The sequence below is a fragment of the Rana temporaria genome, chromosome 5 (genome assembly GCF_905171775.1).
Source record: "Rana temporaria chromosome 5, aRanTem1.1, whole genome shotgun sequence".
In the NCBI taxonomy this organism is placed as follows: Eukaryota; Metazoa; Chordata; class Amphibia; order Anura; family Ranidae; genus Rana; species Rana temporaria.
The window spans coordinates 305,791,395-305,804,513 of record NC_053493.1 but is presented as its reverse complement, the minus strand read 5'-3'; the positions used below and the strand labels follow the sequence as shown (position 1 = coordinate 305,804,513).

The 13,119-nt window shown below is 39.8% G+C and overlaps 1 protein-coding gene across 1 annotated transcript in view; it reads left to right on the top strand.

Annotated features, from left to right (window-relative positions):
* The window catches only part of AQP4 (aquaporin 4), a 42,716-nt gene extending 39,110 nt beyond the window's left edge, over positions 1-3,606 (top strand). The window contains exon 5 of the mRNA XM_040354100.1: positions 2,541-3,606. Within this exon, the coding sequence (XP_040210034.1) occupies positions 2,541-2,804 (264 nt within the window). The 3' untranslated portion in view covers positions 2,805-3,606. The remainder of the gene's footprint in view (positions 1-2,540) is intronic.
* The last annotated feature ends 9,513 nt before the right edge of the window (positions 3,607-13,119 follow it).

Below are 13,119 nucleotides of genomic sequence, written 5' to 3'. Positions count from 1 at the left end.
GGTCTGGGGCTGCATGAGTGCTGCAAACACTGGGGAGCTACAGTTCATTGAGGGAACCATGAATGCCAACATGTACTGTGACATACTGAAGCATGATCCCCTTCCTTCAGGGACTGGGACGCAGGGCAGTATTCCAACATGATAACGACCCCAAACACACCTCCAAGATGACCACTGCCTTGCTAAAGAAGCTGAGGGTAAAGGCAATGGACTGGCCAAGCATGTCTCCAGACCTAAACCCTATTGACAATCTGTGGGGAAGGTGGAGGAGCGCAAGGTCTCTAACATCCACCAGCTTCATGATGTCGTCATGGAGGAGTGGAAGTGGACGCCAGTGGCAACCTGTGAAGTTCTGGTGAACTCCATGCCCAAGAGGGTTAAGGCAGTGCTGGAAAATAATGGCCACACAAAATATAAACCCTTTGGGCCCAATTTGAACATTTTCCCTTAGGGGCCAACGGTTTAGACATTAATGGCTATGTGTTGAGTTATTTTGAGGGGACAGCAAATTTACACTGATATACAAGCTGTATATTCACTACTTTACATTGTAGCAAAGTGTAATTTCTTCAGTGTCTAATGAAAATGTATATGTGAGATACTGTATATAAAGACAGACAGACACACTCACACCACTGCTTGCCTGTATATTTATCCTTTTTAGATGAATACACATGGATCTCTGCAGTGCAGTGGCGGCCGTCTATAGGGAGCTAGTAACAAACATTTTTTAAATGGTCCTTTAAAAAACAAAAAAAAGGTCCTTTAAGTGCACTGTGTACGGGCGCCGGACACAGTGCACTATTGGCAGCGTGACGTCTATGCAATCAGGTGATTGCAGGTGAGACGCTTATTTTTCCTGGTTTTCTGAGTGCTTGTGGCACAAAGCAATGCGCCACAACACTCCCTTATTGGTCATTCTCCCTGTTGTGTGATTTTCCTATTGTCACCGATGTAGGACATGGGCAGTGCTTTCCTCTGAGCCGCTGCATCACTTCCAGTTTCTCTGTGCCAGTGGGAAACCAAAAGTGACAAGGTGACTCAGTGGATGGAACGCACTGCCCGGGCTGCTCTTTCTTTCATCTCTCAGCTGGATTGGTAGGTTCTGAAAGAGTGCTGGGCTCAGCTGTATACCATATCTGTGATACTGCGCTGCATACCACATCTGTGATGTTGGGCTGTATACCATATCTGTGATGCTGGGCTGTATACTCCTGATACTATGGGTGGAATACAGGGAACAGAGTGGGTGGATTATTTAAGGGGTGGGGCTTATTAGAAGGGAAATGGGTCAAAAAGGAAAGGCGGGGTCTGGCACTCCCCCATCCTAAAATTTCTGGGAACAGGACTATTTCTATTAACATGGTCACTGAGAACATAGCAGTCTCTTGTGGCAGCTCCAACAAGGCTGTGTGTGTGTGTGTGTGTGTGTGTGTGTGTGTGCGAGTTTAAGCAAACATATAAAACTATATATATTATTGAATATACAGTAAGTAGGTTTAATAAACAAATTCTTGCTTTGAAAACAGTATGTTCACTTTGTAAAGTTAACACTAATAAATAAGTTGAAACTGTTCACTTTGAATACCTAATTATGAAAAAAGCAGGATTTTTCCTAGCACATGAGTGTGTATTCATCTAATATACTAGCATCTGTTTTGCTAGGCAAACAGTCTCTACTCCATTAGTAAACCAACCCCATTGTATATACTTGAGTATTCATATTCATATGTGCATATAGGTGTATATATAAAGGTGTGTAACTACATGTATACTGTATGTACCACTGCATATATTTATAATGTGTGCATACAGGGCTTTTTTTCAGTGGGAACGTGAGGGAACACAGTTCTTGCACCTCCAGCACTGAACATATATGCCAAAAGTGCTGGGATGTGCTGGAGGGTCTATTGATGCTGGCTGCTGGGGATTCTATTGTCACTAGGGGAGCTGGGGGGCTCTATTGCTGCTGGTAGGAGATGTTATTGTTTCTGGGGGCCAATTATTGATGGGAGAGATCTACTGGGGTCTATTGTTGCTGGCTACTGGAGAGTTTGTTGATGCTGGATACTGGGGGATCTATTGTTGCTAAGGGTATTTTTTGTGGGGGATCTATTGTTGCTGGGAGATCTATTGTTGCTGGGGAGATTTATTGTTGCTAGGGGGATCTATTTTTAGGGGATCTTTTTTTACTCACTTTCATTAGCAAATCCCATACAAACTACTTTGCACCAAAAAATGATACTTTTCTGTATTCTCTAGGCAAAGGGTGGAATGAAAGGACAGTACTTGGAGGTGGGTAGAGGGTGGAGACAAGGGGTAAATCAGAAGGGAGCTCCTGCACCTATTCTCTGAGAAAAAAGCCCTGTGTGTATGTATATGTGCATCTGTATGTATGGGTGTATTCAAGGTGCGTGAGTATGTATGGGGTCTCAAATATGTTTTTATTTAATAGTGTTTAAATACAAGTGCAACTCTCTTACCTTTTTTAATTTAGGTTGTGACCAACTAAAATGGTAACTGTTTTATTTATATTTTAGGTCTATTGGGTTGGGCCAGTTGTTGGTGCTGTTTTTGCAGGATGCCTTTATGAATATGTTTTCTGTCCTGATGTTGAAATAAAGAATCGTCTAAAAGAAGTCTTAAATAAAGCATCAAAACAAAGCAAAGGAAAATACAGTGAAGTAGAAGAAAGCAAAAGTCAGATTGAATCGGATGATCTGTTGCTGAAATCAGGCATTGTTCATATCTTTGATGAGAAAAAAGGAAAAGATCCATCTGGTGAAGTATTGTCTTCTGTATGACTAGCACCGGCTTCTGCTACAAAAGAAACACCACCCATATCACCACCATCGCCATTTCTTCCAATCAAAGAAACTGATATATTATGATAGCAGCTATTTTGTAAAAAGTCACAAAAATCTAATTATGTATATTACCAAATATCGTTTCAAAGTACACAACAATGTAAATACACTATAAAAATATTTACACACAAGATCTTCAATGAAAATCCATTTGGCGGATCTAAGGTAAATAAGAATGATCCTTAATTTAACAAGAAGTCAATACTGAGCCTAAGATCTGCCCGTTTAGCATCTAGATTGACAGTGCACATTAGTTTAAAACACCCACTGGCAAATTCAAACAAATGGTTTTTCCTCTGGCGCATAATTGGCTGTTGTGTTGTCAGCCCTGATTAAGACATGCCCCCATTAAATATATCCAGAAGCATTGTAGCAGCAGATGAGCAAATTCAAAATTAAGCTTTAAAAATATGATATGTTTTAATAAAAAATAAATGTTTTTTCCTCTGTAAAATAAAATTTGTGTTTTTTTAAAGATTTTTTTTTTAAAAGATTGCTTGCTGGTATAAACTTTAAAAAAAAGTAGTTTAGAGGTAAAGAAACAGGCTGAAAAACAGCCAATGGCTTCAGGAAGAATAGAAAATCTTTAAGCACCTTTCTGTCTTTTTCTGACCATGTATCTTTCCCTCTGTTTGAACTGTTGAATGGCTCTAGTAATTTATCAAGACGTTGCAAAAGAGTCCAGATCACACTAAAAATAGAAGCCCGTTCTAGTTATCTAAAAACAACAGCTAGAAACATGCAAAAATACGTTTACGTAAGTTCATAATTATTTTAGCTAAATATTCAAGTCGACACTGATGCCGCGTACACACAGTCGTTTTTCAGCATGAAAAAAAATGTAAGAAAAAATGTGAGAAGAAATCAGGAATTATCTAAGTGTTTTTCATTAACCTAGAATTGCATCATGCTATCACCAAATCAAAAACTATACTATGGCGTTGAATTACTAAAATTGGAAAGTGCAAAATCTGGTGCAGCTCTGCATAGAAACCAATCAGCTTCCAGGTCTTTTTTTTTGTCAAAGCTCAATCGAACAAGCTGAAGTTAGAAGGTGATTGGTTACCATGCACAGCTGCACCATATTTTGCACTTTCCAGCTTTAGGCTGGCTTCACACTAATACACTATTTTCATCCTACTTTGCTCTGCTACATTGGTCCTACATTTATCCTACATTGGTCCTACATCCATCCTACTTTCATGAACAGGATACTACTTTGGTCCGACTTCAATGATATTCAATGGGTTGAAGTAGGATCAATGTAGGACCTAAAGTAGTACAGGGAGCATTTTCAAAGTCGGACCGACTTGTGTAGGACCAGTTAAGACAGCTCTCATAGGGAAACATTGATTTTCACATGTCATGCTACATGAGGCTCCCAATGTAGGACCGTTTGTAGCTGGGCTGGGTTCACACTGATGCGACATAGGATCCAACTTGTTAGACCCATAGTCAGATGACATGTGAAATTTAATGTTTCTGCAAGAGGGCTGTCTTAACTGATACTACACAAGTCTGTCCGACTTTAGAAAAGGTTCAGGCACCACTTTGGTCTGACTTTGATATGACTTCAATGCCACAGAGTGTAAAAAGTCACATTAAAGTCGTATCAGACTCCAAAGTTGCACTGAAAGTCATGCGACATTGGAGTTGGGCTAGTGTAAACCGAGCCTTAGTAAATCAACTTATAGTTGCGCTCTAAATTAATATGCAAGTAAACCTTAACCTAAAAAAATTGTATATCAAATAAATAAATGAATTCCTGAAAAGTTTGAATACAGTCCCAACTGTAAAGCCTCGTACACATGACCGTGTGTATGTTTTTCCTCGAGAAAACTGTTGTGGATCTCGACGAGAAAAAAAGACAACATGCTCTCTTTTTTCTTGTTGAGTCTCAATTTCCTTGTCGCGTTTCTCGTCGGGCTGGTTTACGACGAAAAACACGTTCGTGTGTATGCTTAGAAACCAGCACATGCTCAGAATAAAGTATGAGACGGGAGCGCACCTTCGGTAAATGTAGCGTTCGTAATGGAGATAGCACATTCGTCACGCTGTAACAGACTGAAAAGCGTGAATCGTCTCTCACCAAACTTTTACTTAACACGCAGTAACATGAGATTAGCAAAAGCAGCCCCAAGGGTGGCGCCAGTGGAATCGAACTTCCCCTTTATAGTGCCGTCGTACGTGTTGTATGTCACCGCGTTTGAGAACGACGAGATTTTGTCTTGACAGTGTGTATGCAAAGAAAGCTTGACAAGATTCTCGACAAGCCTGTCAAGAAACTCGTCAAGGAAAACTAAGTTTCTTTTACGACGAGATTCTCGGTCGTGTGTACGAGGCCTGAGGTTATTAACTCTGTGGGTAATCCTGTGACAATAAATCTAATTTTCAAATAGAGATTCCTTTTGCAGAAGGTGAATCATTTGCAAAAGATGAATAAATATGTGAACAGTTCAATGCAATTCATGTGACTTTTGCTTGACAGACACCGTGAATCCACCACCGTAAAGAATGTGCGCTTACCAGATGCACAGGCTTAAATTGCCTGTGGCTAACACCCAGCCAGGGCCTTTTCCTCACTGATGTTGCAACATTAATCTGGTCACTCCATCAACAGAGGCCGTCTGATCAGGGACACAGCTGGACGAATCCTCCACTCTAAGCCCATACACGACTCGGTAAGTGGTAATATGGCTCAGAAAGAAATACAAAAACTGGTCATAGGTAAAACCATAGGTAAAACCTGACACAACAGGCCGGCACCCGCATGGAAGAGACAGCTAGTGGCTGTTTCAGGTATTGAACTGTGGAAGTTCTTATCAATTTGTTAAAGAGGAAGTAAACCCTGATGGGTTTTACTTCCTCTTTATTTACCTGCAAAGGTAAAGAATAATGGGCTACTATGCATGTTTTAGGCACCCTCTGCCATAAAGATGCTTCTAAAGGGATGCAAACATTGCTAGCTTTGTCATCAGAACCATGAACATGCACCAGCTGTTTAAAATAAATTAGCCACAGCCATTTAGAATCAGTATCCAAAGACACAAAGAGCTTGTTCACACAAGCGGTTGGGGATAGTAAAACCCTGTGGGTGAGCTGGGATTTTACTGGCCCCTAAACCACTATGCCCTATAGCTACAGAGGCAGTGGCATAGCCACAGCAGAAATTATACCCCCTGTCAATTTTGGCAGGCTGAAATTGACCCATTCAAGTGAATTGGGCCACATTGAAAGCACCCCACAACAGTTTGCGATACATGTGGTTGCGGAATTCTAGTGCTGTGTTCAAGGGATTTAAGTAGGCTGTAAGGAGGTGATACAATGCTTCCACACCACATGTCAAATGCTCTCTGAAGAGCGATCCAAACATGAATCAATCTACAGAGACTAAAGATAGTGTGAATGAGCCCAAAATGTAAAAAATTTAAAAACTGTTTTTTTCTTCAAGTAGAAAAAAGTGAAAATCTGCAACACAGTTAGTTAACATTTTTGCAATGTATAAAAGTTTAGTTACTCTTTAACTCAACAAGCCAATATGTTATTATGCACAGCTACTCCAGGCTCTGTCTGCTCCAGGTTTAGTAAACTTCCTCCCACTCATCTAAAATGCACTGTCATTCAATTATAATTAACAAATATGGGAATCTGTCACCCAGTCCTAGCTTTTCTCCTTAATTTTACACTAGTCACTGGGCTGGCTTTATCACAAACACTTAGTCATAATTTTCTCTCTTTATTGATTCCTCATAATTTATTATGCAAACAAGCCCTTTTACAAATTGTAGACAATTGTTCAGTGATTCCCCAAGGGAGTCAGTTTTAGACCTTTACAATCTATTAATCTGATATTTCTGTGGGTCCTATTTGTCATTCTGTCACTGGTATTTATTTCTGCAGCTGCTTTTACATGTTTGTGCATACTAATACATGTTACACTAAGTATATTCCAGGCTGACTGGGAGAGCTTGACATAGGAGCGTATGTTCAAGTAAGCAAACATTCTCATTTTATGAGTCTTTATTTAATTTACTTAACAGACAGAGGAGGAATGAGAATGAGACTTCAGCTGCAGCTAGATAAGTAAAATACTCACTGAAGGATATTGCTACCCTTAGGAGATATAAGATACCATTCAGTTTTTCAACTTACCATTCATCCACACATTGAAATAAAGCTTGAATCATGGATATGTGCTTAAGAAAACAGACTTACATGGGCTTACATGTACAAGAACTGATGGCTCAGAAAGAAATTCAAAAACTGGCCATAGGTAAAACCTGTTGTTTTTTTTAATTTAAGATATAGATATAAAAAGCAAAAACGCCTACAAGGGGTACGGATGAAGAAATGTTAAAAATATGGGGCCAGCCGGTAGCAGTACATATGCCCATAAAAACAAACAAACGGGACGTATCACACGGTGATGTCAGCACATCGCTCCTCCCAACGTGTTTTGTCACTATTCTGACGTTGTGCTGGGGCACATGATTTTCACATATTGATTCATGTTCTACAAATGATTCACCTTCTGCAAAAGGAATCTCTATTTGGAAATTTGATTTATTGTCACAGGATTACCCACGGAGTTAATAACCTTACAGTTGGGACTGTATTTGAACTTTTCAAGAAATTATTTATTTATTTGATATACAATTTATATAGGTTAAGGTTCACTTGCACGTTAATTTAGAGCACAACTATAATTTGTCTTTATCTGTATTTGTGTGTATTTCACCTTGTGTTGCAGCTTAGTAATAGGTTTATTTTCATGCAAACCAATCAATATATGCTTATTGGGATTTTTTTTTTTTTTACCAAAGACATGTAGCAGAATACATTTTGTCCTCAATTTATGAAGAAATTCGATTTTCTTTTAACTTTTATTGGATATGTTTCATAGCAGAAAGTCGAAATTTTCAGTCTTTTTGTTGTTTATATCACAAAAAATTTAAAACCCAGTGTTGATCAAATGTCCCCAAAAGAAAGCTCTACTTATCCAAAAGCTTTGTATCGGCACAGATACCAGTATCGGTGTAACCCTAGTCAGCACCTCTATCAGGTTAATAATGATGACTGTGTCCCTCTTGAAGAGGGCTCATAAAATAAGTAGAAATCTCTAGGGGGACACAGACAACAAAAAAATAACTTTTTAAAATGTTACCACAAAAAAAGTGTGTTTCTCTGTGTCACTTATTCAAAAGACTGATGTTTCACTCAAAGTCCAGGTCTCACCAACCATCTTATTGTTCAAAGACAAACATAGTTGGGAGGGGTTAGAATTGACAGAGATTATAATCCTTCCCAAATATGTCTAAACAAAGGGTTTGGTTGGGGTTCCACTTTTATAAAATATTTGATTAAAATTGTTAAATTTATATAGGCAGAAACGTGCTTTATTGATTGCATGTATTTTTTAATATGTTAGTATTTAACATACTGTTGCAATTTTGATTTTAAGCTGTTGAGCAGAATTGTGTGAAAATTTGACAATAAAAATGTATTTATTTTTTTGCATAAATGCATGTGTATATTTAACATGATTGCAAATCTATTCAATAAAAGTGAAATAAGTATATTATGTATTTGTATGGCTTTTGGATACATTTACCTGACATTTACACCAAATCTTATATACATAATATGGACTTACCAGCTGTAGTAACAAAAAAAGTAAGGGTCAAATGGTCTAATAAAGTCTGTAAAACCATTCCAACTCACCACTTGAATTCTTGTTAAAATAAACAATAACAACATATTTTGCAGTACTGAAGCACAAAGGATATACAGTAATTTCATTGCAAAGTATACAAAAAAAAAAAGATATTAAAACAGTTAAAGACTAATAAAACTTGTTAAACTATATGTAACTATAGAACACAATTTGAACATCATATTGCGAGCCATTGAGGTTGATTTACTAAAGGCAAATCAATTGTGTACTTGGCAAATGAAGTTGTGTTTTGAAAGGGCATTTTTCCCCAAAACTTTGGGAATGTAGTGAAATTTTGCTTTGAAAAGAAAACTCAAACGCAAGGAAAGTAAAAAAAAAAAAAACAGCATTTTTGCTTGCATGCGATTGGATGATGAAAGTCTGCAGAATTTTACATCAATCACTAAGCCCTGCGGAAATTATTTTGCAAAGTGCAACTTCCCTTGCACAATGAACAGCCTACTTGCCTTTAGTAAATCAACCCCATTGAATGTATATTTGAGTTGCCACTAGAACAGGAATAGAATAGAAATCGTCCAAATGGGAAAGTTACTCTTAAGCCCTGTACACACGATCGGATATCTGATGGAATCTAATCCGATTGATTTTTTCATCGGATATCCGACTTTCATCAGTCTTGTCTACACACCATCGGTCAAAAATCCGACCGTGTCCAAACGCGGTGACGTAAAACACTACAAAGTGCTGAGAAATATGAAGTTCAATGCTTCCGAGCATGCGTCGACTTGATTCTGAGCATGCGTGGATTTTTGACCGATGGACTTCCACACAGACGATTGTTTTTTTCTATCGTTTTTTTATCCATAAGAAAAAATTTAAAACAAAAACAAAAACAAACCAATAGGGCCCACACATGATCGGTTTGACCTATGAAAACAGTCCATCGGTCTGTTTTCATCGGACAAACCGATCGTGTGTACAGGGCTTAAGACAGATTGCAGAGATATCCTCTCACTTATTGTTGCATCTGCAAGAAAGTAACCAAAAGGAAATCTCCCTAATGGGATACAGATAGCAATAAAAAAAAAAAAAATTCACAATGGTTTTAATCGGCCCCCAATCTATCCGAAATTAAAAAATACAAATGGATATATATTAAAGTGGTTGGAATCTGAGCAAAGCAGAAGCGTTAACTTATCTCTCTTCAAAGTGTTGTCTCTCTCTAGTGCATCATTCCTCTGTTATCAGTACAAGTCACTTCTGAGAAGTTTTGCCAACACATGAGATAAATTTGTGTCGGGGGGGTGGCTTAGATCAGAGCTTGTCTATTGAGAACACAGTTCTTGTGCTGTGTGAAGGGGGGTGTGTTCCTTTCCTCCAATCAGCTCTCACACACTGTAACTGCAATCTCCCCACTCCCTCCTATGTACTCTTGACAGAGAAATATTTTTTACACAATCTGCCCTTTTGAAGGGGTGTAGGGAGGAGTGCAGATAAACAAGTAAAACTTATGTAGGAGGATATGTTTTATCTCTGTGTATCATCTGAGGCTGTTTACATCACTGGGTATATGTGAGGGTTTACATCCACTTAACCTCTTGCCGACCGCGCTATAGCAAAAATACTGCTACAGCGCGGTCGAGTTACTGTGACAGGACGTCCCTGGGACGTCCTCATGCACTTCCGCGTTTGCGCGTCCCCTGGGGCGCGCTCGCGGAAGTGTCCGTGCTCGCCGGGTCTAGCGGCTGATAGCGGCCGTTTACCATGTGATCGCTCCGTCAAATGACGGAGCGATCACTTGTAAACAAACCGGCGTCATTTGATGACGCCGGTTCCTCCCTCCCCTCTCTGTACCGTTCGGTACAGTGCGAGAGGAGAGGGGGGGGGAGTGCGGGGTGTCAGCAGTGCTGTGGCTGGACAACTGCAGTCACGGATCCATCCCAGCTCAGCTATCCCTGCGCAATACTCTGCAAATACCCCATGCTCTTGCAATACCCCATGCTCTGGCAATACCCCATGCTCTGGCAATACCCCATACTCTGGCAATACCCCATACTCTGGCAATACCCCATACTCTGGCAATACCCCATACTCTGGCAATACCCCATGCTCTGGCAATACCCCATACTCTGGCAATACCCCATACTCTGGCAATACCCCATACTCTGGCAATACCCCATACTCTGCAATACCCCATACTCTGCAATACCCTGCGCAATACTCTGCAATACCCCAATACTCTGCAATACCCCGCAATACCCCAATACTCCGCAATACCCCAATACTACGCAATACCCCAATACTACGCAATACCCCAATACTACGCAATACCCCAATACTCTGCATATATAATGTTTTGGGGTTCTATGTAATTGTAAGAATTGGTCTGGGTGTTCCAGAACGCCTGATGGCGCTCCCTGCATGTTGGGCCTCTCTATGTGGCCACGCCGTGTAAATGTCGCACACATGGGGTATCGCCATACTCGGGAGGAATAGCAGAATGTGTTTTGGGGTGTAATTCGTGGTAAGCATATGCTGTGTGTGAGAAATAACCTGCGAATATGACAGAAACAATTATTTTTTTTTTTTTTTACAGAATTTTCTGTCGTTTTATAGCGCAAAAAATAAAAAACCCAGAGGTGATCAAATACCACCAAAAGAAAGCTCTATTTGTGTGAAAAAAAGGACAACAATTTCAAATGGGTACAATGTTGTATGACTGAGTTATTGTCATTCAAATTGTGAGAGCACCGAAAGCTGAAAATTGGTCTGGTTAGGAAGGGGGTTTAAGTGCCCAGTGGTCAAGAGGTTAAGTACAGTACATGGTGCAAATACACATGCTGTACAGTATATGAGCTATCCTACTTGGTAAAGAATGTGAATCTTTGTTAGGTTTACCATTTTCCCTGTTTTGAGGTGTCTCTCCCCCCAGCAAAAAAAGTGTCCCCCGCATGTCCCTAGTGGCAGTGATATATGCAGTCTTTAAAGATAATAAAGCGACTTTTCTCCTTCCAGACAGTAAGGGCTTATTTACACTTGCTTTGACTTCAACACACATTAAAGCACCTACCCTTTCAACAGGCTTTTTGATGTTTTTTTGATGCTTAAGGGGTGCTTCGATAAGGCTTCATTGTGCTTCGATGAAGCTTTGGTGATGCTTCGGTGAAGCATCAGTGATGTTTCCGTAATGCTCTTTTGAAGCTGTGTTGAAGCTTGACAGATGCCCTGTGTGTGTGGATATCTCATACCTTCAATTTCTCTAAAACAAAGCGATGCTAAAGTTGAATTAAAGCCTCTCAAAAGCCGCAGGTACTTCAAGTGAGCTTCAAGCGAGCTTTGTCTTAGAGTTCTATGGAGCCTTTGAAGACGCTTTGAAGCACCACTAAAGCGACATGGGGTATAATTTTTGAAGGGAAGCCGAAGCAAAGCAAAGCAAATGCAAGGTGTAAACAGGACTGTAAGCTAACCATTTTATTTAGTGATATGAGCTTTGACTGGCATTGAGAGAGCTTTAACAAAGCCTGTCTGAAGCCATGTTTTGAAGCGTAAGTGTAAACTAACCCTAAAGGACACTTGTGACACAACAGGCCGGCACCCGCATGGAAGAGACAGCTAGTGGCTGTTCCAGGTATTGAAATGTGGAAGTTCTTATCAATTTGTTAAAGAGGAAGTAAACCCTGACGGGTTTTACTTCCTCTTTATTTGCCTGCAAAGGTAAAGAATAATGGGCTACTATGCATATTTTAGGCACCCTCTGCCATAAAGATGCTTCTAAAGGGATGCAAACATTGCTAGCTTTGTCATCAGAACCATGAACATGCACCAGCTGATTAAAATAAATTAGTCACAGCCATTTAGAATCAGTATTCAAAGACACAAAGGGCTTGTTCACACAAGCGGTTGTGGATAGTAAAACCCTGTGGGTGAGCTGTGATTTTACTGGCCCCTGAACCACTATGCCCTATAGCTACAGAGGCAGTGGCATAGCCACAGCAGAAATGATACCCCCTGTCAATTTTGGCAGGCTGAAATTGACCCATTCAAGTGAATGGGGCCACATTGAAAGCACCCCACAACAGTTTGCGATACATGTGGTTGCGGAATTCTAGTGCGGTGTTCAAGGGATTTAAGTAGGCTGTAAGGAGGTGATACAATGCTTCCACATCACCTGTCAAATGCTCTCTGAAGAGCGATCCAAACATGAATCAATCTACAGAGACTAAAGCTAGTGTGAATGAGCCCAAAATGTAAAAAAAATTAAAAACATTTTTTTCTTCAAGTAGAAAAAAGTGGAAATCTGCAACACAGTTAGTTAACATTTTTGCAATGTATAAAAGTTTAGTTACTCTTTAACTCAACAAGCCAATCTGTTATTATGCACATCTACTCCAGGCTCTGTCTGCTCCAGGTTTAGTAAACTTCCTCCCACTCATCTAAAATTCACTGTCATTCAATTATAATTAACAAATATGGGAATCTGTCACCCAGTCCTAGCTTTTCTCCTTAATTTTACACAAGTCACTGGGCTGGCTTTATCACAAACACTTAGTCATAATTTTCTCTCTTTATTGATTCCTC